Source organism: Leptosomus discolor, chromosome 6, assembly GCF_034619465.1.
Source record: "Leptosomus discolor isolate bLepDis1 chromosome 6, bLepDis1.hap2, whole genome shotgun sequence".
NCBI lineage: Eukaryota > Metazoa > Chordata > Aves > Leptosomiformes > Leptosomidae > Leptosomus > Leptosomus discolor.
In genome coordinates, this window is record NC_141396.1 from 47,931,610 (window position 1) to 47,957,247 (window position 25,638).

General features: G+C 40.6%; 1 protein-coding gene across 2 annotated transcripts in view; it reads left to right on the plus strand.

Annotated features, from left to right (window-relative positions):
* Positions 1-1,033: 1,033 nt before the first annotated feature.
* KIAA1217 (KIAA1217 ortholog) overlaps positions 1,034-25,638 on the plus strand; it is a 346,280-nt gene continuing 321,675 nt past the window's right edge. For both annotated transcript variants that reach the window (XM_086467178.1, XM_086467180.1), the window contains exon 1: positions 1,034-1,097. In XM_086467178.1, coding sequence (XP_086323304.1) covers positions 1,034-1,097 — 64 coding nt within the window. The remainder of the gene's footprint in view (positions 1,098-25,638) is intronic.

A 25,638-nucleotide genomic window follows, 5' to 3' on the forward strand; every position in this document is an offset into this window, starting at 1 on the left:
TTGGAGGCAATACTGAAGCATCTTTCCAGTGCCACACTCCTTTGCTGAGAAACTGAAGCGAGGAGAGGCAGGGGCACTGGGATTCTGCCTTTTGCTTTCTCTTTGGGTTGTTTAAGACTCACTAATGCAGCCAATGGTTTTCAGATGTGACCAGTGATTCCTTACTGTTAAGCAGTGTTCTTAAAACTACTTTTGTTTTGAAGTTTTGAGAAGGGCTGTGATTATCAGCCTGCAAGATTTTGTGAATATGGACTGATGGCCTTAAGTTTGGGAAATGTCACTTAAACCGCTGTCAGATGCAAGTTAAAGAGCAAATTGCCTAATTCTATCCCAGCCTTCTGGGAGATTCACATTAATTGTTTGGTGTACTTTTGATAATACTTGTTATTTCAAGGTATTATCACCTTGAACCTGAATCACATTAATTGTATAGTTAATCTTTAAACTCATACTGTTGCTCTGGAATGACTGGGAATAGTGTTATTGTTCTTTTTAACTTTCTTGCTTCTAGATATAACACTTTATTTGAATTGGCTAAAAGCAACTTACAAATGGATGAAGCTTGAAAATGGGTATTGGTGAAATAAAGCTGAAAGACAGTATTACAAATGCTGGGAGCTCACAATTTCTTCAGGCGTATGTCAACTCTGCCTTTGATGAAACACTGAAGGGCTGCTGATGCGTTAAAAGTCTGATCATCAGTTTGCTAACAACTGCTACAGGGCATTGGGGCTGGGTTAAAAATGTTTGGTTTTGAGATCATTGCAGTGGTTTTCTGGTGTGTGTAGCTGTTAAATTGTTCATACTTCCAGCTATAATTGTATTTTAATGAACAATGTTTTGGTTAGTCAGCCTTGATGATGTGTTGTTTGCAGGGTTTTCGGCTGTGGCAATGCCTCAGCTGTCTCTGGGAGGCCATCAGTGCTGGTTTCGAAAAGGGCTTTGGCGCATTCACTCTCGACTCACTTTTTTCCTGTTTTAGGTTTCCTGAAGCCACAGCTTGCCAGCAGCCACCGTGCTGCGATGCCCCGGCATGCCTCATGGCAGAGCTACCCGGCCGCCCCGCTGGAGTGTGGCGCTCCCCTGTAGGGAGCTGGGTAAGTGCAAAACCCCGTCCCCAGCAAGGAAAACGCTGCCTGCCTGTGAGTCTTCTGTGTTCAGACACAGTGGTAGCTGTGACAAACCTGGTGACGTGGGCTGCTTTCATTGGCCCCTTCTTGTGCCTCTTATCGTGCTCTCCTGGCTTCGTGTACATTGGAAGAAGGTCTGCTGCATAGCGATGGATGCATGTGTGTTTTATTTCTGATGTGCTGGGGAGACAGTTTCCTCTGAAGAGGTGGTTGTATGTTGGATGAATAGGGAGTATATAGAGGCAGAATTAATAGGAATTGGAGATGCTCACTAAGATGTGAATTGTCCCTTCATTGTCGTCCCCCCCCCCCGCCCCCTTTGATTTTTTTTATGGAAGGTAAGATTTGGGGTGGAGAAGTTAAGCTAGAGGAAGTGTGCCTCAAATGTCCTCTTGCTCCCCTCTTTTAAAATTCACAAGTTTCTGGAAAACTATTGATTTTTCTGCCATGAACAGTGTTGACTCTCTTCACACACTAGGCGCCCCATCGCATCTTCCATGTATTGCTGAAATTTGTTATGTGGTGCTACCATTATGGAATAATTACTCTGTATCCAGTACTCCAGTTGTATCGTTCCCTCTTGCAAAACTGAGGAGTGGTGGGTAGCTGGGACCTCCTGTCTGACCCTGTAAAAAAAGGCATTTGACTGTTTTCAGTGCCTGAATTGGAACTGGGCCATTCTTTATGACTTTATCTATGTATGGCTCAGTATGTCTGCTAGGAAGTCTTGCTGAGCTGCAGTAAACACTACTTATGAATCTCATCTTTGGGAATAAATCTAATTATTTACGTGTCAGTGGTTATGGGTTTATAGATGGTTATCAGCTGTTAGACAGAATTGTGGACTTCCGGACCTGGATCCTTCTCCTAATAGCCCTGGCAAGAAGTCCCCCTTGGGTCTAAGGGGAATCTCTGGGAATTAATCCAGCTGGACTGTATGTCTAAGGGGGAGGACTATTAAAGTACTGGTTGGCATCTGATAGTTTCCTTTAACTGTATGTATGGGCAGGAAGGAGAGATGTATCTGAAATAAAGAAATACTGTCTCTTGGTTTTGTACAAGGAACAGTCCAGCTGAATCCTCTTGCACAGTCTGGAGCCTGGGTATGCCAGGCAGAGCAGTTTTATGTAGATAACGTGGGCTGAAGCTGGGACAATTCCTCAGACCTTTGGTTTAGGAAACTTGCAGATTACTGATGAACTATTGCCCTTTGGATTTAATTTAGATGCTGACAAGAATGCATTTTGATTCTCTGAATTCCCTGTGGCCAAATACTTGCATTTTTGGTCTGTTACTGTAGTTGCTTTAGCAAGTACCAGCTCTTTTATGCAATGATTGACATCCATTGTCAGTGTCTGAATTAATGGGGGAAGATGCTGCTGATTTTGAAAAATAGTCTGATTCTCAGGAAATAATCTTTCAAAGTCATGCTGTTAACCAGTTATTTCCTGTCTTGTTCCATTTTGGGAGAAGACGATTGAGAGGGAGAGGCTTTTCTGTCTAGAGGCCCATGAATTCAGAGGGCAGTCTGTTGAGCCTCTTGTCCTGCCTTCCTCTGGAAAGGAGACTACATGGGTGAGGGGTCTGTCTGCACGATCAGGGATAATATGTTATTTTGTTAAATGGATCACTTTGGTAGATCTTGATAGCACTGACTGTGGCCTGTTGTTCTGGTGCCTGAGGGGTGGTGTGTTGGAGCAGCTCCTTTGGGAGGATTTGCAGCAGCAGTGGGTGATTGCTGTTGCTGTGAAGCAGTGTGAATTGTTGTCACCCATGCTGATGTGAAGCTGCTTGTGGAATCATTGTCAGCAGAGCACCACCAATATGCTGGTAACAGTCACTTTAAGTTCTGATCATGTCATTCAGGGCATGAATGTGTTGAGGACCATGGTTGCTGTCTGTGCCCCTGGAGGGTTTGCACTCCTGCTTGTCTCTTGGGTAGGTGGTGGCAGCAACCCCTGCTCTTCTCATCTTGAGATCTTATTAGTGGAGTTACCTTGTCACCAGGTTTCGTGAGACTGAACCACCACTGTTAGCTCAAATGTTTGAAGCTGTTTTTCTTCATCATGCTTTGCATTTATTATTGGCTGCCTATAGACTTAAATTCACCTTACTGCTATGTTTGATGTTCTGAGGGCCAGGCTCTGAGCTGTGCAAGATGCCTACTTTGAATCTGAAGTACTCTTAAGTACTTTTTTTTTTTTTTTTTTTAAAGTTGGTTTAGTACTTGCAAGTGACCTCCCCTTTGGGATTTTTCTATTAACTCAAGATCGGAGACAGCAAAGCTTTGAAGTGGGGTCCGGGAAGGTGGTGTCTTAGTCTTTTCCTGCAAATCTGGTTAGTGCCACTCCAACCTTCAGTATCTGCTTTAAACACAACTTTTTCAGATACTCTTATTTTAAATGGCTTCCGCAGTTGATTGTTCACTTAATTTATTTTATTTAGAATAAGGTAGATCTAATTCAGTAGGAATCTGCCTTATGGTTGTTTTTAATGGTACTTTTATGTGTGAGCACTTTCCAGCAGTAGATTTTTTTTTTTTTTAGGGGTTGGTTGATTTGCATCCAGCCATGACTGGCATTCACTGCAGGTTGATCGTGTTTATGCAAATAACTGTTTTTAACCAGTTTAGTTATACCAGATAAAACAGGTCCATTTTTAGGCAACCTAATCTCAAAATGGAATCGGTTATGTAGTGGGGAGGAGCTGCAGTGCACAGCTGTTCCCCAGCCTTGGCTGAAACTGTGTGGATTCCCGGTGCTGAGCTGTAGTTTTGCTCCAGCCTGGTATGGTGACTTTAGGAGCTCAAAAGAAGCTGCTGCAGTAGCTGGGGGTGAAGGCTGTCAAGCAGCTTGAGCTTCATCAGCCTGGCACTACTGTACCTCTCACTCCCCTGTGCTGCTCCCAGGCTTGTACTTGGAAAATCCTGTAAAAATGAGGAGGTTAAATGGAATCTTGTGATTGTGTATTGCTCTTCACTGCTGTTACCCTTGCTGCTGTGGATATTCACTATGTGTATTTGGCTAGGTGTCTTAAATGCTCTTCACTTACCAAACTTACATGTTCAGAAGATGTTTTTGTTTTCACTGCTGTCTTTCAAATCTATTGCTTTTCCTGAGGGCAGCAGTGAGTATGTGTGTGCATGTTCCTGGGTCGTATTTTTCACTTCAGGTTTTCCTTCAGAGTCCTTATCTCTGCATATGTATTCATGCTGGGTGTTTGAATTGCAAGTGCCCAACTTAGAAATGGGCTTCCCTTGGCAGTGTGCATAAAGCACTTCCACCCTGCCTTTCCTGTGTAAAGAAAACCAGATGTACCTGATATGGGATTTTTTTCAGTTGTTTGAATGAATCAGAATTCTTTTACTTTACAGATTTTGCCTTTGCCAGTGTGTTGCTCTCAGGACTGTTTTCTCTCCTTGTTCTTTTGTGTGGCTGATGGTGTGTGGTTCTTGCATTTCTTTTCTGCTTTCACCTTTCTTTGTATGTTAATCAAGAAGGAACATCCTAGTTATATGGCACCTCTCTATCAGCCCTTCCCTCCTTTTTATTAATTTCCTTCCTTCCTTTCTGGGATGACTGTAAACTTTGCCCATCCTGTGATGGGATAGTTATATTGCAGATATTCTTGAGGTGATTGTATTGTATGGGAGGAAACTGCATCCTGAGCAAATGCTCAATTTGCTGATCTTTTAAGCTCTACCCTGTTTTTTAAAAAAATTAATTAAAAAATACGTATATATGTGCAAACATATTTATTTGGTCAGTCTAGATTCCTTCTCAGACCTGGCAAGACAAGGGACTTGGCACTGAGAGCGTTTTCCTATCTCTGCAGCCATGTGTATATGTGTGTGTGTGTGTGTATATATATATATATATATATATAAATATGTGGGTTTTATTAATAAACTCTGCAAAATTAAACTTCTGAAGGTTTCAAGGTCCTGAGAGAGGCAGATGGTCTAAAAAAGTACTGCAAGAGCCTTTTTACCTCCTTCTGTGCTCCCAGATATAGTTCTTGGGAGCTTTTGGATCATGATGTGCTAGACACAGTTGTGACGAAGAGGCCCCATGTTCCTCCTTACCCGTCCATGCTGGAGCAAATTCATTTACTACTCAAGTAGCCTCAGCTCTGTAGCTCTTAGTGCTGCCCTAGTACATGTTTGGTAAGAACATGAAGATGTCTATTTTAATTGGAGATTTAAATTTATCTGCTCTCTGAGATGGTAGTTCCACCCCTTTCTCCTCAAGCTGTGGAAATGCTATGCCTTCCACTGAAATCCCACTAAGGATGCTGTCTGCCATCGTGTTGTCCTGAGAGGCCGGCCTCAGCACTTGCTGTGGGCATGACTTGGGCAACATTAACACAATGTATGCACAGTGCCTCATGGTGAGTGTCAAAGCATCATGGTCCTCCTTAAGCAATGAGCCTATACTAATTTTCAAGGCAGGTGCATCTTAAGATAAAAACTGCCCACAGCATGTAGAAGCAGGGGTCTCACCCAGCTGGGTATTTGTTCCTACCACCTTGCCAAGAGCTGCAAAGATGTTTATCTTTTTTACTTTGTTTTATTCAGGAGAACCCTCTGTGGAAGAGAGGAACGTTGTCTTTTAACACTGACAGTCCTTCAATGGGGTAGTATCTTCAGGAACTGCTTGATGACTTCATCTTTGTTCCTCATTATCTGCAAAGCTATCTTGGATTCTGATGACCTGATTGCTCCTTCCATGAAAGATATTTACTTTCCTCCGGAATGGGAGAGGGTGAATTTTGGTCCCTCATTAAATTGAGAAGGTTAGATAATTCTTCCAGTGAGAACTGTAGAAGCACATATCTTTTTAGCAGGGGGGAGCATGAGTAGGGAAACATCTTGGACTCTTCCATAATCTGAAGCTTAAGTCCATCACATTAATGTAACTATATGGGGCTGAACCCTCTATCAGGATAGAGATTTCTCATTGCTTCTGTGAGGAAGTTTTATTTGCTCAACATCCATCGGTTGGTGTTTGCTGTCACTGCAGGGTTGAAGTCTGTGAGAGTCTGTTGTCACGTACGGGGCTTTCTGCCGAACTCAGACTGAGATCTGATATTTGGTAACATCGTGTGTCAGTTGCTTGAAGCTGGGACCAACTCCTCGCTTCTGCGTTTTTCTGCTGAGGTATTTTGTTCTCCTGTTATCTATCACCATTTTCAGGGGAATGGGAAATGTCCCTTCCTGCATGGCCAACCCTCCTCTGCGAAGTCTTTTTGTTCTCCCTCAAAGCTCCCTCCCAGTTTTGTGTCAGCACACCAGCTTCTCTCTGGGTTTTCTGTTTGGTTTTTTTTTTTTACTCTTAAGCCTTTCATCTACCCCTGGGGCTGAAATATTCCTGCAGCTTGTTGGTTTTCAGGAGGGCCCAGGGTCCTGCTGTGAAGCTGCTAATGGGTTTCCCATTGCTGGCCACAGCTTGGGGGAGGTCAGTAGCATCACCTAATCTCTGCTGATCACTTGCAGTCCTAGCTGCAGCTCTCTTCCAGTTTCTGCCATGAACTGGGACATTGCTGAGGTATCTAGAGATTATTTGGCCTTTGAGTGTTGAGGGGTAGAAATTATTTCTCAGCTTTTTTTCTTTAAAATGTCTGGTGAGGTGCAAGGACTGTAATGCCAGCCTGTCGGTGATGCTCAGGTACAGGAGAGTGTGTGGTGGAGCAGAGTGATGCATAGGCAGACAGCATGTTGTGAAATGAAGAAGGTGTCAGTCAGCAACCTCTGTGGGTGTTTTCTTTTAAAATTAACCTTTGGAACATCCCAGCATTCAAAAAGGGAAAAAAGATTCAGTGCTGGAATTTTAATGATGATACTTCTAACACAGAGAACATGTTACAGCAGTAAAGTTTGTCAGTGCTGTTCAAATACTGTTCTCTGTATCACTTTTATTGCTATCTTAATTTTAAATAAATTGCTCCTGTGATGTATAATCATGGCTACTTTGGATCCAATATGACTTTAAGAGAAATGTCTTCAATACAGAGATTCCTTCTGGCCTGTTCTTTTTCTATTAAATTAATCAAGGTTTAAAAAGAATGTGTGAAATGTGGTTGTAGCTCCAGAGTACAATTAAGTGGATGTGAATGTTGAACAATCATCATGGCTGTGCTAGAAAATACTTGTGCTTTCTTGGTTTTAGGGTGGGTTTTTTAATCTTATTAAAAAAACCCAAACAAACCACAAACCCTGAACAGGTAGTTTTAGAAGGCTTGGCAGCATCCTGATTTTGAGGAATAGATTATTATATTTACTGTCAGAAGAGAACATGGTTAGTAGGGAATTTGTCCTGAAAATTATTTTTATTGTGATGAAAAATGCCTCTGCTATCTGTCACTTTTCCCTGTCTATATTATTTGTGATCTTTCATTCCTTTTATTAATAAATGAGAGGCGAAAATGGGAATAACATCAGGAAATAGATGAAGGCACACACTAAATGGTACTATGGGAACAGTGAAATAAAGCATCTGCTTTTGGTTTTTCTGGGAAATCAAGAAGCAACTGGAGCAAAAAAACCTGTTAGATTTTTTTTTTTTCCCTTGGATTATATTTCTATATCTGCTGTCAGACTTCCCCCTGCTCCTTAGAGTTTCTCCTTTCCTCTGTCTTTTTTTCTCCTTTTCTTGAAACAGTCGCCTCATTGAAACCAAGACTGAAGCCTGCAAAGGCTCCACAGTGAATGAATAATAATGGATAGAGATTCAAATGTTGTTGATCTGGGCTCGATTTTCCTGTAGTGTTTGTGCCTGGTTTGAGATACGGACATGCCCCTTCCCAGCAGCGGGCCTTTGCGAGGCTGGCATGCTGGCTGCAGGGCATGGGAGGCACATGGTGAGGCTGGTGCCTGCAGCTGTACAGGCAGCTCTTATTTACTGTTAAGAAATTCGTATCAACATGACATAAATTTCACTGTGAAATATTTTCACAGATGGAATGAGTCTGTGGTGTAATGTAGGGATGTAAACTAGGGGATGGTTTAGCGTTTTGCTCAATTATTTGTTCTTTGGCTCACTTCCTCTCTATCCCCCATCGGCACACGGCTTAGGTCTCCTGTTATAGCGGAGTAGCCAATGTGGGGCTCTTCAGCTGCCCGAAGCCTTCCCTAATCCAAGCGTGCATCCTGTTTTGGGGCTATCAGCTGTGGTGGGGCAGAGGCTGGTGGTTAATCCCAGTCCCTGACCATAGGGCAATAAGTAAATCAGCGCTGAGGCTGAGGGCAACATAGTGATGGGGTTTGGAGCCAGGGTGCAAACCTGATACAGCCGTGGTAAGCGATGAGGCCCCCAAACCTCACTTCCCGACGCCTCCCTCCTCCTGAGGTTATGTAGTGGCGTGCTTGTGGCCAGTGGATGTATAATTTTGAGCTTGCAGATCAAGGCTTGGCAGCATGGTATTGGTCGGGACTGTTTTACTATGTTTTAGTGGTATCATGGAGGTTTATTTGCTATTTTTTAAAATACAAAAGAATTTAAGCAAAACCCGTAAATCTGTCTACCAACTTTTAAAGTTTTTATTCCTTAAATATTAAAGGATGGAAGTCTATTGGTTTTTTGTGAGCTTTTAAAAAGTAAGTGTGGCTCTTTCTGCAAATACCAGACTTCAAGAACTAAGACTTTGAAAGAGCAAGATGATATTGTGAGCTCTGGGGAGAAAAATATGACATTTATAACACTGTTGATATCCCCTTAAACTGTTTCCTCTGCTTCCACATACCTTTATTCTGGGACATGAAAGGGAAACCTGAGCCAATATAGGATTACAGAACTAGGTTACAAACCTGGAGCTAGACTATTTGTAGTTAAAGCATCAGAAAATTATTTTATATGCTTATTTTAGTTTAAAAATTTTATGCATTTGGAAAAGTCCTTCCCCATGAGAGTTCTCCCTTTCAAGTAATTAAAGCAAGAGAGTAAACAGCAGAGACAATGAATTGTAAAAATTCATTGCTGGTTACAGCAAGATTTTGAACCTCATCCATCTGTCATCAAAAAGAAAAAAAACAAAACAAAAACAAAACAAACCCAACCTTTCAAAAAGCAGATGGTCTTGTAACTAAAACAAATCTGGATTCTGGCAGACAGGGTTAGAAATGTGGGTTGTGAGAACGGGGGAAACACTGCGCTGGGAACTGTTCATCTTGGTGGAGTGCTCTGGCCATGAATACCTCTGCTAATGCTGTCACACACAATAGGAATCATCAGAGGTCAAAATCAGTAACTTCTATTCCATTGGTAGGCTCACGAGAAATGAGTAATACTTCTGGAGCGCAGCTTTTATGTGCTTTTTCTGAAAGGTGCCATCCCCTAATAGGTATTTATGAGCATCTTAAGTGCACTTTGTTAGTGTTACTAACAAAGGATTCTGCATAGGAAGGATTTAATCCTAAAGTGGAAATCATGGATTAGCATTGCAAGAACCTTGTTAAAAATAAAACTTGATATTTACAGTGCTGTTTATGCAGAAGCATTTGCTCTTATGGATGCAGTCTAGCAAGATTATTAAATTAACAACCCAATTAATAAATAATGCCAGCTCTCTGTCTTTTAATGGTACTTTAGATGATGGCAAACCACCCCCCACCCCAACTTTCTAGAAGCTTATTTCTGCCTATTACTCTTCTGTGTGTTTTACCTAGGTGAAGCTGCAGCTGTGTGACTTTATTCAGGACTCATTCTCTCTAGAATCTCTGAGTCATTGAATCAGCTTAATCAGATTCATTGGCTGCAATGGATAAATAAAACTTGGTACTGCTTGCATGCTTGCCGCAGATACCATAATCTATGGCTGATAATTGAAATTCCTAGGGGCTGTGTGTACCTCTTGCATGCAGCTTGGACCTGAGTAGCCCAGCTGCTATTGAAACATTTTTACAGTGACTCAAAATCACATTGAGCCTTCTCTCAGAGAGCAGAAATGCTCTCTGGAGTTATTTTAGCCTCTTGATCTAGAGCTAGGAGCCTTTTCAGTAGTACATAGTGGGAAACTCTCTCAAATACAGTTGAAAAATATAGTAGCTAGCTCAGACACATCCTCACTTATAGTAGGAAAATCATTAAGTACTTCAGGTCCACTCTTGGGTCCATCCTATGTTTAAAAACAGATTAGAAATCTGAAGACAAATATTTTGATAACTACACAATTGCTGCCTGCTTATGTCCCAAAAAGCAGGAGGATGATCGTGACCAAGAAGGTCATTAGCACCACATGGAGTCTTCTGGGTGGGAGCCTCCTTTCTGCTGTGCAGTGCTGGTTTGTGCTGCTGGCTGAAGCAGAAAGCAGAGGGATGCTGTGTGCAGTCCCTTGGGATGAGTTTTATGCCCAAAGGGGCAGCACTTGCCATGCAAATACAAGAGAAAACAAAGAAATATCTTTTGTGTGATTGGTGAATGTGTAGTTTGGTTTAAGGGAGCCATCTTCCTTCTCCACCACCATTATGTTAGTACTTTTCTTAGTGTGGTTCTGCTTCCTGCATGAATACCACATGAATTAAAAAAAAAAAAAAAGGAAATTATTTCGATAGTCACAGCAAACAGCTTTAAAACTGTCCCCAAGGAAAGGAATACAACTGTCCAACCTTATAAGTCTACTTCTGTCTCTTTAGACAAATGATCTAGACCAGAAGACGTGAAAAACCTTGAAATAGCGCTGTGTGTATAGGGAGGCTTCTTCCAGAGCCTGTCAATCTTTTGCATTATATACAGGAACCTGAGAACAGTAAGAACTCCTGCAGTCTTCATCCTTGTGCGTATCCAACATTATATCTTATGTGAATCTTAAAGTATATCAGCTTTTAGTCTCACTAAAATATATGAATAAAAGATGTGAATATTGGTGTGGGCTTTTCTTCTGAAGCACTGGTGATACCGTTCCGCGGCTATTGTATTGACGTGCTTTAAAAGGAATTCCTTTTAATGCATGTCATTATGTTTCACTAACTCACAAAGTGAAAGTCAGAGAACGTCCTTAGGTTGATAAGTAAAATGTTAGAGGGAAGAGATCCAATTTCAAATCCATTTTCTGCCTTACAGCAGAATTTGAACTGCAGTTTCTCACCTCTGGAAAGTCTGTGTAGAGCTGGGCTAGAAGGCCTCCCTCGATGCTGCACCAAAGGTGCATCCTTCAGAATCAGTAACTGCTCTGTTCCAGGAGCCAGATTGTGACCACAGGGGCGCTGCCTGGGACAAGATGCCTCCCTGTCCTGTCCCTTGTCCTAGTGGGGTATGTACATCCTAATGCAGAGCCCCAAAGGTAAGGGGGAAAGGGGGGTCCCTGTCCCGGAGCACTTGGTACCCTACAGCACACTCCATGGGGATGGGTGATATGTGCTCACGATCCCCTAATGATGGGAAGGAATTGCATGCATGCAAAGCCTTTACACACTCTGCAGTGCTCTTATGCTTGGCAGCTAAAAGGAGAAGTTGATGCTTCCTTTTCCTCCTGCTTGCTATGGGCTTGCACAGGAGTGAAATGTCATGGCATGTGCAGCTCAGCCCCCTGCTTGCTTGTCTCCACCTGTGTTGTAACCTGGGTGCACAGACCTGAATTTCAGTGCTTTCGTCTCCCAACTGAGCCCTGTGCCAGTTCCTGCTGTGGCCTGTCCCGAAGGCACATACCTTGTTTTGTGTCAAAGGGAACACTTTAAGCTCTGGTTAAACTTAATGTTTTCTTTTTATTTCAGAGAAATGCCATCTTGGAGGGTTCCTGAGTTTGTGTGTGTTGCTTTCAGTTTCAATAAAACTGAAAAGCTCTGGGTGCAGTCTTGAGGCACAGTGTGGCATGAGTTTATACATGTATATGTTAACATATATTCAGTTTTGCTTATGGTCTGTTTTACTGTTTCAAGACTAAATACTTAAATGTAATATTATTTAAAATTAATCTTGCCTCTCTTTGGGATGCTTGTATGTGTCAAGGTGCTGTTTCTCATAGCAATTCTTTGGTTCTTCATAGTAAGCAGAAGAGTTACAGCTGTCCAGGTTAGTCATCACCGCTGCAGTGCTGCCCTCAGTCAGTTGTGTAAGAAATGCATGTTGGGTGTTGTTGACGACGACATAATCAGAAAACCTTGGCTTCTGCCAGGATAGAACAGCTTCCTCCATCTCCTTTGGCTTCTCTGCTAACAAATCAAAGCAAACCGCGGCTAGCGGTGAGAGGACTGTGGGGTGTGAGGGAAGCTGAGCCTCATGACGCTGCTGTGGGATGCAGAGATCAGCCTCAGACAGGAGGTGTAACGCTGGTACAGCCCTGCTTTCCAGATGCGGACCCTAATTCTTTAGTTACATCCTTGGCATGCTGTGACAGTGCTTATGTTTAGCAGTGAAGCTACTGAATTCAGAGCATGTGGGTGCTGTGATTTGAAAATTTACCTCTAGTTTTCTGTCAATCCAGTGTGTTGGTGTAAATGTTGCTGTAAGAAGCTATTCTATTTCCATACAGCTCTGGGAGTGCCTTTAGATTGCATTTCAATGTTGTGGGGTTTTTTTTTCCTGTGGCCAGTGGGAATGTGCTATGTTTGCCAATGCTAATTTATTCACCTGTGCTAATAGATTCAAGAAGAAGATTAATTTTGCAATTCTGTGCGTCTCTTAAGTGTCTTCTTGCTCAGACCCATTTATCAAAGAGTTTGAACCCAGCTCCCTCTCTAGTCATTCACACCTCTCAAAGGTGGCTTTGTCAGGCCGTTGATGCAGTAATTTCTTTAAAATATTAGTGGAAAAACGGGATTTGAAGGGAAGATCAGGCTTATAGTCTTGAGATAGCAGTAGTGAAGGAAGGAAAAAGGTAGAAAATCAGAGCATTTTTGCTATAAATTTCTGTGAAGTTCTTGAAGGAAAATGAGTTCTAGGTCATGTTTAGAGGTTTGGGTTTTGTTTTTTTCTTTTTTTAAAAGGATCAATTCGAAACCACCTGAAAAATCTGTAAAAAGGCAGTATGTCTGAGGACCATAGCCCCTGAAGGATGGCATCTTTCATTTTAATTTCTCCATATCACACATTATATTTAAGATCTTTGTGTTAAGTGGTCTTTGATACATGGAAGAGCAATTATTAGCTGCTAAGTAAATAATATGGTTAGTATTATTCAGAACATAGTGCTGCTTAGAAATTTTATGTCTCTAATGTATTTTATAAGGATACCCTTGTAGTAAGTATTCAGTGTAAGTTAAATTATGGATTGGGGAATCAGATCCTGCATTAGCAAGCCAAAATGTTGCAAGCTCATTCTTGGCTAAGCCCCTAGCCTTTCATGCAAAAGGCAATTGAAATAGGAGAAAACAAAAACTGTGGTTGTCTTACAGCAATGGATTAAAATTATCCTATGCTGGTCTGCGGAACAGTGTGGCTGTGAGGGAAAGGGTGCTAACTTCAGCTGACTTTAATTTTCAAGAAATCGTCCTGCCCTCTCCTTTTAATATTAGTGGTTGGAGAGCTGTGATTAAGTGTTCTCCCTCCTGATAACAGCTCACTGAAAAGTGGCTGACAGGTAGAAACAGCAGCCAAACTGCTGTGTGTTTTAGAAGGTGTTTGCTGATGCACTGGCATCCCTTGTCAGCACTGCTGATAAGCTCTAATGTAAGCCGCCACCCAGAATTACTTTGGCAGCCCAGCCAATGGCCGGATGAATTGTGCTGTGCACAATGTGCTAATTGCCACAAATTGGCTCCACTTGGTTGGCCATGACAAGGTGACTGTGTATGGTGGGGATTTTTTATAATCTAATTCTTATATACTTAGCTTGTACCACTTTTGTTCTGAGAGCAGGCATTTAGAATTTTTTGTACAACAGCAGCGAAGGGAATTTTTGTTAACCTCAGAAACACTCTTGATTAACTACAATACAGAATTTGAAACAATTTTATTTAAAACTAATTGGGAAGTATAAGAAAAAATTCTGGATTACAGTATGAAGACCTTTTATATTGTTGAGGTGTTTTTAAAATATTACAGCAAATACTTACTTTTCCTTTCAGACCTCTTGTAAAGTCAGAAGTACCTTCTATCCAAAAAAGGAGCTGGCCTCCAAAAGCTCACAGTAGTGTCCTCTCAGAGATGAGTAGGATAATTTCTGTTCCTTCTTCTTAACAGGCATGTATTGTTTTTTCATTTTCTAACCTCCTTCAACTGCATTAAAGTATTACTTTAACTGTTAGAGCAGTTCAAGCCCACAAGATGAGGGTATAAATTATTGTATACAGAAATGGGGAGGAGAGCGAGCGTGTGTCCCCTCTGTGGACGTATTTAGGAGAATGAAGTCCTTCTGTTTAAGGGGGGAGCCGGGGCACTGTTGAGCTATCTTCAGTGGTGGATGGAGTTGCTGGGGTTTCCCTGACGTGGATGTTACCCCTATGGCACCTGCTGCTACCTGTTGGTCCCTGTTGCGTGGTGGTGGCGTTGGTGTGGTATCACCCAGCAGCTGGTACCAGGAGTGTTGGTAGTGACCCATCAGATCTTGACAACACTCAGCTTTAGGCTATGGGGCAGGCGTGGCAGGTGCTTCTGAACCTCTTGTCTTTTGATGGTCAGGAGCCGCAAGGCACTTCTAACACTGTTCAGAGAGGCAGGAATGGAGAAAGGACACTTGTTCACTGCTTCTGTTACAGCATGTAAGCATCCTGGCACAAAGCAGGCTGCTTCTGCTTCCCCCAGACTAAGGACACATAAGAAGTGCTGGTTCATGCTAGTGTCTGCCTATTCTTTCCCAGCCAATTTATGATGTTGATCCTAGGAGCGTGCTGGTTATGCTCATTTCTTTTTGAAAAACAAAGCTGTTACCTTTCTGCCTTCCTCCAGCTGCCATTCAGAAAGAAGAATGCGGGAGGTACACAGGCATTGGAGTTGTGAATATGGATGTGATGGCAAGAACATTTCATGGTATTCTTCTTCGCTCTAATACAACAAATAATAAAAGTGCTCTGTAGTCATAACACCACATGTTCACTATGCTAGGGGAATTGGCAAAGACTGAGAGAAGGAAAAGTATTAAGACAGTATGCTGGCATGTTTGGTTTCTGTCCAAGAGCACCAGTAAATGAGGAGAGTGAATAAATAGCGGGAAGAAGATTCTGTATAGACTGTTAGTCAAATTGGGCTAAATTGCCTTGTCAAAGATAGCAAACAGAGGGCTGGACGTTCAGAGGGATTTGAACAGCACCTAAGTCAGGAAACAAAGATGTTTAGAGACTGAAAGGTTTCTGTCTGTCTGTCTGTCTGTCTCCCAATGCTAATATCCTGGATTGCTCTTTCATCCAGCAAAAGTGATGGTTGTCACTGTAATACTGTATGGAGTGCAAGATAAATGAGGGAACAGTCTAAAGGAAAGAGCATGTTTATTCTGATTAAGAAAATCAGTAGACTGATTGCCATTCAGCTTCCTGAAGCAGAGCTGCATGCTCTGCTTATTTACTTTGTTTTACTTTTTTTTTTTTTTTTTTTTTTTTAAGCCCCTTTAAAAAAAGGGGTATATTAAATGCCAGGAAATAATTGTTATATAATCCTTGAAGAATTATGCTCTTTAGTTTAGACTTTTAGACTTCATCTCTTTCAAATCACGGTGAATCCTTAGGTGAGTCCATAGAAGTACTTTCACAGATATCCCTGATTTTCTTATTTTAGTTGTTTTTTCTTAATACAGACTTTCCTTTGTGGTTTTCTACCTAGGTTCAATGTAACACACAAATACCAGAGATGCACTTTCTTAAAATAAACCTGTTTATCAGCATTCTTGGCTGCTTAATTCTGAATTAACCATCTGTGGCCTTTTCTTGCAAGTGCTGCTAAGCGTGGTGCTGCGAGCTCAGTAGCCGTGGCCCTCCTTTCATGAGCAAAGAGTTGCTCTGTGGGCTGCAATCTGAGCCTCTGTGCATCTTCCTGTTCTCCCATGGGCCATGGAGAGAACAGAACTCTTGTGTTTCCACAAATGCGCCTATATCCTTCTTGGCCCTGTGCTCGGTGCCTGTAAGTGGATCTTACGCATGTGGATTCAGCTGCCCGAGTCAGGATTTAATGCGACTGAGATATATTGGCCAAATATATTTGGGTTGAGTTTCTATCTGGGTTTTTTTTTGCCCTTATCAGAAGCTACCGAAGTTCTTGGCAGCAGAGGAGGTGCTCTAGGGAGCAGTGAAAGTTTGGAGGTTGTACAGAGCATTTTGTGGTTTTTTTTTTTTTTTTTTTGAGGAGTGGGGGGAAGATGTGGCATTTCTTACTCATGTGGTCATAAATTTTGGACTTCAGAGAGGAATTTGCTGCTCTCTTCCAAATTAGGTATGCTGGTATATCGGCCGTGTGCTGGGCCTCTGGTCATAGCTTGTCAGTTCTCCATCATATTACGGCATCACTGCCGACTCTGCCATACGTGCATTTCACCTGCAGGACAAACATTTTCTGACGTGTCTTAAAGAGTCTTTGGGCTTGAAGTGGGATTGAGGGAGAAATGTAATGTTTTGTGAAATGCAGGCTATCGGACTAGATGATTGAATAGTCCCTTCTGACCTTCACCTCTATGAAATAGTAGAGCTGTTTTGCTGCAGGCTTGACTTTGAGGACTGATTTAGTGACGTGCCCCACAGAAGGATGTGGCATGCTTTGGAGGCATTTTCCAGGCTAACCAGAAAGATGGAATAATTGCCAGTTGCACAAATCATTAGAGGCCTTCATTCAGAGAATGCTAAAATAGAGGGAATAAAATGGTCCTTGTCCTTTTGTAGCTGCTGAAACATTGCCAGGGGGCTTCCTGAAATGAAATGTAACCCCCCCCATCTCTCTCTTCTGCACTTTTAACTTGTAGATTTATGTTGTAAGAGGTGTACATCACTCTTCATTTCTGATGAGGTTATCTGCTGCTGTTACAATATATTTATATATTTTAAAATATTTTGGAGGGTTCCAAATCGTTGTACTTTGATCAGATGCCGGAAGTTATTAACAATAACTTGTTGCTGTTTTACTGTAAAACTAACAAATGCAGGAAGTAATAAATTTTATGTCTGAAATTTCACATTAGCTGGCTAAATTTCACGTTAGCAATGAAGTGCACATTCATTGCATTGTCCTTCAAAGTGCAGTACAGAGTAACTTGCTTCAAAGCAAAACCAGTATGAAGTGAGGGGGACACTTCTCCCCTCCTTCTAATGTACTGAGTGATGGTGTATCCTGTATCCTGGGTGCCTGGTGGGGGCTCCAAACTTCTGTCCTAATAGTTCCCGTGTAAAACCAGCACTGCTTCCTCAGTTGAAGTGCAGGTATGAAAATTCAGGTTTAGGTTATGTGCCCTACTTAAGTTTGGTAATTAACAGTGGTTTAAAACACTTTTGCTCTCAATGCTGTTTCAAACAGACCTAGTTTTGCAATGCCATTTCCATTTTTTTGCTGGTTTTCTTTCAAAAGGTTATATTCATGATTCATTTTAAAAAATATCTTCTGAATGGAGCTCTGTGTGCAGTAGAAGTTACATCTTAAACTATACAAAAATTGCTACTTCCACATCAAAAAAAAAAAAAAAAAAAAAGAAAAGGGAAGAAGGTGCAGATCACTAGAGAGAAGCACTGAAATTTCTGGACTTGCTTTCTGTTGGCATAAGTCTGCTGAAATTAAATAGCTGCATCAGCCATAACCATTTTTTAGTAGAATTGAAGACTCAGACTCAGTCTGCAGGAGTTTTGGTTTTTTTTTTGTTTGTTTGTTTTTTTTTAATTCCTAATGATCTGCACCTTGCATTGTTCAAATGAAATCAACAGCAAATTTTGCAGGCCTTCTGTTTTCCTGGCTCCTTCTCCTCCTCTCTCCTCCTCTCTTTTCTTACTCCTCTGCTGTTCCCAGATGCAACAGAAAGGACACGGTTCTTCCTGCTCTTCTGCTGGTTACTGCGAACTTGTTTCAAGAGCTGGCCCATTGCATGGGACCCACGGAGGGAGAGGTGGCAGTGAAGTCCACTTGTTGCCACGTGAAGCGGTGGTGGACTCTGTGGTTGCAAAGGAGTGCGGTATCACCCGCAGGCGGCTGCTGGGAAAGGCTATGATGGGGATCTTAAAGGTCTTTGATTTTTTTTTTTGCTATTGAGATTTTGTCCAGTTGCTTTGTGTTGCTATCCACAGCTTCGTCTACAAGTCTTGCGATTGTGGGAGGTGCAGCCTTAGTTCTTCAAATGCCAGTAATCCCTTGCCTTTGTAATAATTGCAGAAAAACGTGAAGATGTGCACTGTGAAGGGTGAAATTGCTACGATCAAATGAAAAAAATCTCTGAATTTCCTTCTTTAATAACCATGAGTCATCTTCTTTTTCTTGGGTCATGGTTTTTTTTCCCCAATGTTTAGAGTTGGGAGCACTGTTTGAAATTGGTGAACAGCATAAACCTGCTGTTGTGTGTGCTTATTTTGTGACTTGGGAACCTGACTCCTTTAATTTTCAGTGAATAGCTTTGTATGATGAAACTGCATAATGGGAACTGTTTTTTTTTCCCACTTGACAGGGAACCAGTTTTGCTCCTTTTCATTGTGGTTGTGACTCTAGCAGAGCCTCTGCCAGAAAGCAGTTGAGATGTGCAGGAAAATGTACATTTTGTATTGAATTCATAACATGGCTTTTAAATTATCTAGTGCAGGTACTATAAAACAACTTAAATAGAAAATAGAACACGTATCAAGTGTATTATTATGCAAAGGATAAAATAATCGTCTGTGCCATACATCAGTTTTGTAGTCTTGCACTCTACACATACCAAATCTCAAAGTAAATATTTTGAGGTCTGGTCATAATTTTATTCGCATTCTCAAAATGTATCTGCAGCTTGAACTTAAAGTATGTATTCCAAAATGATGTTTTCCCTAAGACAGTTTCATTTACTAGCTATCTAATGTGATAAAGAAAGGCCTAGTGTGAGTTTGGAGAGAGAACCAATTTGCTGAAAACTGCTCTGGAAATTTCTGTAAATACAGTGTAACTGTTGTGCAGTTCTTGGAACTTTCAATGATCCTGGTCAGCAGATTATCTTTTGATGAAAAGGATATACTACACTATAACTGTTTTGAAAAAATAATTTAAAAAATTGTGCTTTATGTGAAGCTATCAGTCTAATAATTTCTTCTTGTTGAGTAATCTCTTCTTAACTTAGGCACTGTGAAGCCTAAGTATTAAGAAGCACAGTTGTATGTCACAATGTAAAGGACTCTGCTGTTGGTGTGTGTACCCAAGTGAAATGGGGGGGCATTTACCAGTGTTGTCCCTTTTCCTCTCTTTTTTTTGAATGCATTGGTGGCAGGCATATGTAACACATGCTCTGTCTTGCTGGGGCATGGACAACTTCTGGTTAGCTAAATTCCACACTGATGTGCAATGACAGGAGTTCACCGTTAGATCTGTTGGTCTTCTTACCCAGAGCTGATCTTGACCTGCTTTCTCCGTGCAATCAATTCATATAAAACCAGATGCCAACAATCTGTATTAACTGTGAATTAAATTCTTATCAAAATGGATTGCCCCAGTTTGTGGTGAAACAAACAGTCCATGTCTCTTGTTCTAAAAAATGTACCATCTGGCTGATAAAGCTGATTATCTAGAAGTGTTACTAAAAATGTCTGCATGTCTACAGAGGAACAAATAATTTGCCTTAGGAAGAAAAAAACCCCTGTTACTTCTGAAAGTTATGCTGATTGAGATGGTGATTTGTTGTCTCAGAATGCCTGAAGATGAGGAGTTGGGGGGGTGTGTGTGTGTGGTTGTTTGAGGTGTGATTCCTTCTCCTGCAGATATGAGAAGGGCTGCATTGTGAACTTTGTGTGCACTGTATTTCTAGTCCTCTTGCATTCCAGCAATGCTAATTTTTATAATCATGAAACGTAATTATCCCTAAGACATGCCTGATGCTGTTGTGGGAGCAATTCTGAATCAAAGTTAGTATAATATAGCTGAACGAAGAACTGGGATGGTTTCTTTTAAAATTGCAGGGCAGGTCATATTAAAAAAAAGAATTAAATATTGAATGAGGGGGGAAATATATTGGAGCAGAGCCCAGATTCTAAAAGTAAATTGTTGAAGACTATAACCTGGTTTCCTCAATGACTATTAATCCAAATTGTCTATAGCAGATATGGTGGTGAGTAATTAAGTTAAGGATCACGAGTCCAATTTCCTTCACATCTTTCTAGGAAATATAAGACCTAGTGTTGCATAGCAACAGTTGAAGGTATAGCAATATTTGCACTTGAAAATGTTTAGCACTTTGGGAAGCATTAGATGGCTGATGGGAAAGGTAGTGAGGAAATGGTATTACTCTCTTAGGGTATTGGTTTAAATTCAGTCCTGACTGTAGTGGCTGAGGACTATTAACACCTGAATAACTAACTAGAGGTCTGTAGAATGAGTTATTGGTCTCAGTCCAGTTTTCAGAGCACCCATATTCACATTTCAAAAACTATTCCTGTAATTGGCAATATTGTTGGTGTGCTCTGAAGGCAAAGCAGATACAGATAGCTGTGGAGGGGGCTGCAGAGCTCCCTGCTTCAGGGCACACCTGCCCCATCGCAGAGGGCTCCCTGCTGTGGTCCTACTGCCAAATAGAGGAGTTTCTACTTTTCCTAGCTTATGACTTTTCTCTACAGCTGTGTGGTAAACTTAAAAACACATTATTTAAATTTCATAGGATCCTGGTATTTTATTCACATTTTGTGTTAAGTGTAAGTGTTTTGAATAAAAGAAGCTGCCTAAGACTTTTTTCATCTTCTGAGATCCTCCTAAATTCTTTCATGTTTAAATTTTTCAGAATCACATGTGAGGTCTCATTGACGGTAAGAGTTTTCCAGACACCTGCAATCTGTGATACCAGTTTTCATAGGGTCTATGATGTTCTCACCTGTCACAGCTGCAAACAGTTGGTCTGAAAACCAGGAGAGCATCAGAAGAAGCAGAGGAGTAAAGCTGCTGGGACCACATGACAAGAATTTGGAGTGTCTTAAATGTGATTTGGTAGTGCTGTTCCTATATTAGCTGTTTATTGCTCAAAATTTAGCAGCCTCTTGTCAGAACGGCTTGTCAGATGCTCGGTATCACCTGAGCCAATGCTGTAGCTGGGCTGGGGGATGTCCATGGTAGAGTAACTATGAGCAAAAAGTGGAAAAACTGGCAGCTAACAGCACATGACAGTCATAGGACTAGTTGCTAGATTTTTTGTAAACGTCTAGTTTTACCTTATTATACTAGTGTTTAATATGCGTTAAAGGAAGTGTGTGTACTAGATCTCCAGGGTAAATGCAATACAACTGAGAAGTGTGGAGGGACTCAAAGATGTCCTTTACCACATGCAACTTTCAGTGAATACCAGTGCTGACTCTTCCTTTTCTTAACTGCCTTGGTACTGAGCTCCATAGGAACATGTATAATAAGAGAGAGGTCCGGCTTTAAGATGTACTGATCTTTAAATAATCACCTAAGAAAGTATTCCGTCATTGACTGCAGTTCATTGCTTTAATATAGAAGACCTCAGGACATACCTGAATTAAATGAATGACAGATTTACAGGACACCTTAAACTATTTTGTTTCTGTAAAAAGTACATCTTGCAATCTTAGAGTAACTTTAAAAAGTTGCAGCCATTTCTGGATTAAAAAAAAAAAAAGGTAACTATTCTGTTTCTGTTGCTTACCCTAAAGGTAAGAAATTCTGTCTATGTCATTTGACTGTCAAAGTAGTAGCAGGGATGAGGAAAGGTATTTATTAGTGAGGTCATTCATATTAGCAAAGTAAATGAAAAGAAAACCCACTGGACATTGGTCATGAGGCTAATTCTTGTGTAATTTTGAGTTTTGAATGTCTGTGGTATAAAAGTATTTGCTGTTCTTCAGCTTACCTTTGTTATCTGAATACTATGCCAGCATGTTTAGAAGTTCTGAGGTTTCTGCCTGCTCATATGCGAAGGTGAGGAGTAATATTCCTTATGCAAATCTGTGAATGTAGTAGCAGATCCAAAATAGTTTAGAGACTGGACCACTTTGAACATAGTCTCATGAATTTTCCTTATTTTCTCTAGGTACTGCACAAACAATGTGCTTGTGCATAGACATTATCTGTTAATTTTAAAATTGGTGGATTTAAAATTGCATCTAGCAGAAAAAGTCTATTTTGTTAATCAATAAACTGCTCTTATTTTAAAATAGTAGGGTTTTTTTTCACCTCATAAGAATCCAATGACACTTTAAAATATCCAGGGGAGCAAGGATTTTTAATTTTTCTCACATTTTAAAATCATGCAGGCACACATGAAGCAGGCTTTTCTGGTGGTGCATGAGAGGTAACATGGGGCTGGCCAGGATGGACTGTGAGTGGAAGCAGGTGATGTCCTTAGTTTTTCTGCCTTCCTAAGGAATTCTGCAACAGCCTGTTTTAAGATACTTGAATAATTGTGAACTTACTAATGTTTTATGGTACTTGTAACCTAACCAATTTACCATGTATTCTTAAGTGTCTTATTTTTTCCCAGAGCTTCTAATGTATTGGGTTTTTTTGTTTTGACTGTAAATCTTTTAATGGTTTTAAATATGCTTTTGTCTGTGTATTAAATATGAGACAAGGCATTTTTCAGTTGTGGTTTTTGTTTAAGAGGAAAGTGATGCCTAAAAAGGAATTTTAGAAAATGTTGGAAATTATTTCCTATCCAAAGCACGTGTGCTTGTTCTTGTGGGGTAAATTTGAGTTTAATCCAAGAGCTTGTGGAATTTCCGCTACCGTATAGACACTTGTATCCACAACGAAACAGTTAATTGTGATCTGCTTTTAAATCTCAGGATCTGGTTCAGCTTTCCTTTTCTTTTCTTTTTTCATCTGAAAACTGGCAATGGAAAGGAATATACCTCATGTACAGTTAGGTCCAGCATCAGCATGTGCATGCTGAAAGGAATACCTCTTATTACATGTCTGTTCTTGTTTAATGTGTATTAAGTTCTGCAACTTCTTTGGCTTCATTGGGAATTCTGCATGCCCCATATATCTGGAGAACTAGTCATGTTCACATAGATTCCTAAATACAGTTTTAATTTAAGCACTTGGGCACCTTTGGGCCTGATTTCTAAATAAACTAGATCCGAAAAGAAACTGAATATTCTGTGCATAAGTACAGCATCTTGTATACAAAGCAGATAAGTTAGTGCACAAATGACTTTTTTTGTTTTTGATCTTGGCTGAAGGAATTTGCTAGTTCTTGATATTTACAATCAAAATTGTTAGAATTGTATGGAAAAACTTGGAGAAATTCATAAAACACTTTGTTTCTTGGCTGCTACTGTACTTCAGTTGTGTTTTCATAAAGTGCCCTAACTTTGAATTAATTTTTGAATGCAGCTATTTTAAAGTAACACTTTTGAGGTTTCATGTGTTTTCACCTTTTTTAATCAATTTTGTAGCAGCAGGAGTTTGTGTTTGCTCAGTGTATACAAGATCTGATCTTATGCCTTTACACATAAAAACATAACCCTATATATATATATAAATATAAAACTTTTATATATAACTTAACTTCTAGATATATATAAACTTAAGTTCTTGTATTTGCAAAGAGAATTTGGTTGTGTGTCAATGTGTCTGTAGGTGGCTTTCCAATATCGGACTAGTACTTAAACATGTAACACTAGGTCTTCTGAGTTTACAGAGTGAAAGGAAGATGATATTTTTACTGGAATGAGCTACTTCTAAAAAATGAACAAACCCCCCAACCCCAAACTTCTTAGTACATTAAGCCTGTTGTGAGCTTTAGCACAGAAATAATGCTTTTCTTTTTTATTTGATACATTCTAAAAAAATAGGTAAAAAGTGATGATAACCATCCCTTCTTTATTTTGCTTGAGTTTTCATGTGATTTTATCACAGAAAACAAAAAAAAAGGCTATTTCTTTTTCTTTGGAATATGTGGTCATGTTGTTTTTGAAAGATTCTACATTAAGTACACATATATCAGATGAAAAATACATTTAATCTGTTTGATTATGTAGAAGATTCATATAAATGAAGTCCTACTCTTAGAAAGCTCTTCAGATAAAATATGGTAAATATGGTTTTGTTGGTATGCAATTTCTGTTACGAATTAGCTTAAGAAACCCCCAACCCTCCACCCCCCAAAAATTCCAACCCAGACAATCAAAACCAACAGGAATCTGTATGTAATTTTGTTGATCTTTAGTTCTTTATACAAGTTACCTTTCATTACAGTCTTGTAAATGAGAGACAAAGACCTTCTTAAGCTATGGCAAATATTTTAGGGTCCAGCACTGCAAAAGCAGAATGATGCTTTGGTATTCTGTATTTCCATTGTGAATTAAAGAGTGTGTGGTACAGAGGCAAGCGTTTCTAATTTCATGCGTATGAAGTAGTCTGTACAAAACATGTGGATGAAAGCATTGTAACATAGTCTGATAAAGCCTTGACTTGATACATCTCTTGATGCTTCATATCATTAGACATTTTCTTGAACTATTGAAATGACTGATGTGCAGAGTAGGGAAAGGCTTTGCATAAGAGAGGTTTAGGACCCAAAATACACACTCATGAGTTCTCAGTTGTGTTTCTCATCAAGGTCTACCTGCCTTCTTGAAGAAGTGTCAGTGATTTCGGTGATTGCAGCTTATGTGGTTTGTGTGTACATACATATGTACATGTGAGGCTGTTACTGTAAAGGTTTAACTAGGGTTGTGCTTCTAAGAACATTTTCCTCAAAATAAGCTGGATGTTTTCAGCACTATGCTCTGTATGGTTTTTGGTCTCATCCTTTTCTAAAAGACCACAGAAAGAGGGAAGATGGAGAAAAGAAACCTCAGTTTGAAATCTACAGGATCCTGCCGTTTGTTCCACCAGTTTCTGGGGGTGCAAAAGCAGGTAAAGTAGTGTGTGAGGCTACTACATAGTGGTCAGAATCTGTACTGCCCCCTGACAGCTGGGTCGTACTCTTTCTCCAGTGCTGCAGAGGTTGGAAATAGCATTTTGAATCTGTGTGAGAGCAAAATTTCTCTGTGACCAAACCTGTTTCCAAAGTCATGCTTGGATCTGTGCCCATCAGAGCGTGGTCCCACCTGCAGTCTGGGCTCCCGTGTCTGATTCTTCTTTTGGGATAGGTTTCCATGAATGTAAATCAGGCAGTGTTGTTGATATTTTGCAGTCCTGGCGCATTGTTAGGGAACTTACAAAAAGATGCAAAGTCTTTGGGGACCTTCCAAGGCCCAGTCCTGTGAAACCCAAGGGAACTGGTTCCCCAAGTGAATTGGTGGGACATCACACCGGTGGCAACTCCACTGACAGAGGATTTAGTTTATTACCAGGTCTTGATGTTACGTGGGACTTGGCAGGCAATTCACAATGCATGCCAGAAAGCTGAAAAATCCTCAACATAAAATCCTGAGGCAAGTGATAGGCAGGGTGTCAAACTGACTGACTGTCTGATGAAAGGAAGTGGGTAGGTGCCTGTTTCCAAACAGCAGTGCTGTATAAATGGTAGCACACAGGTGAGT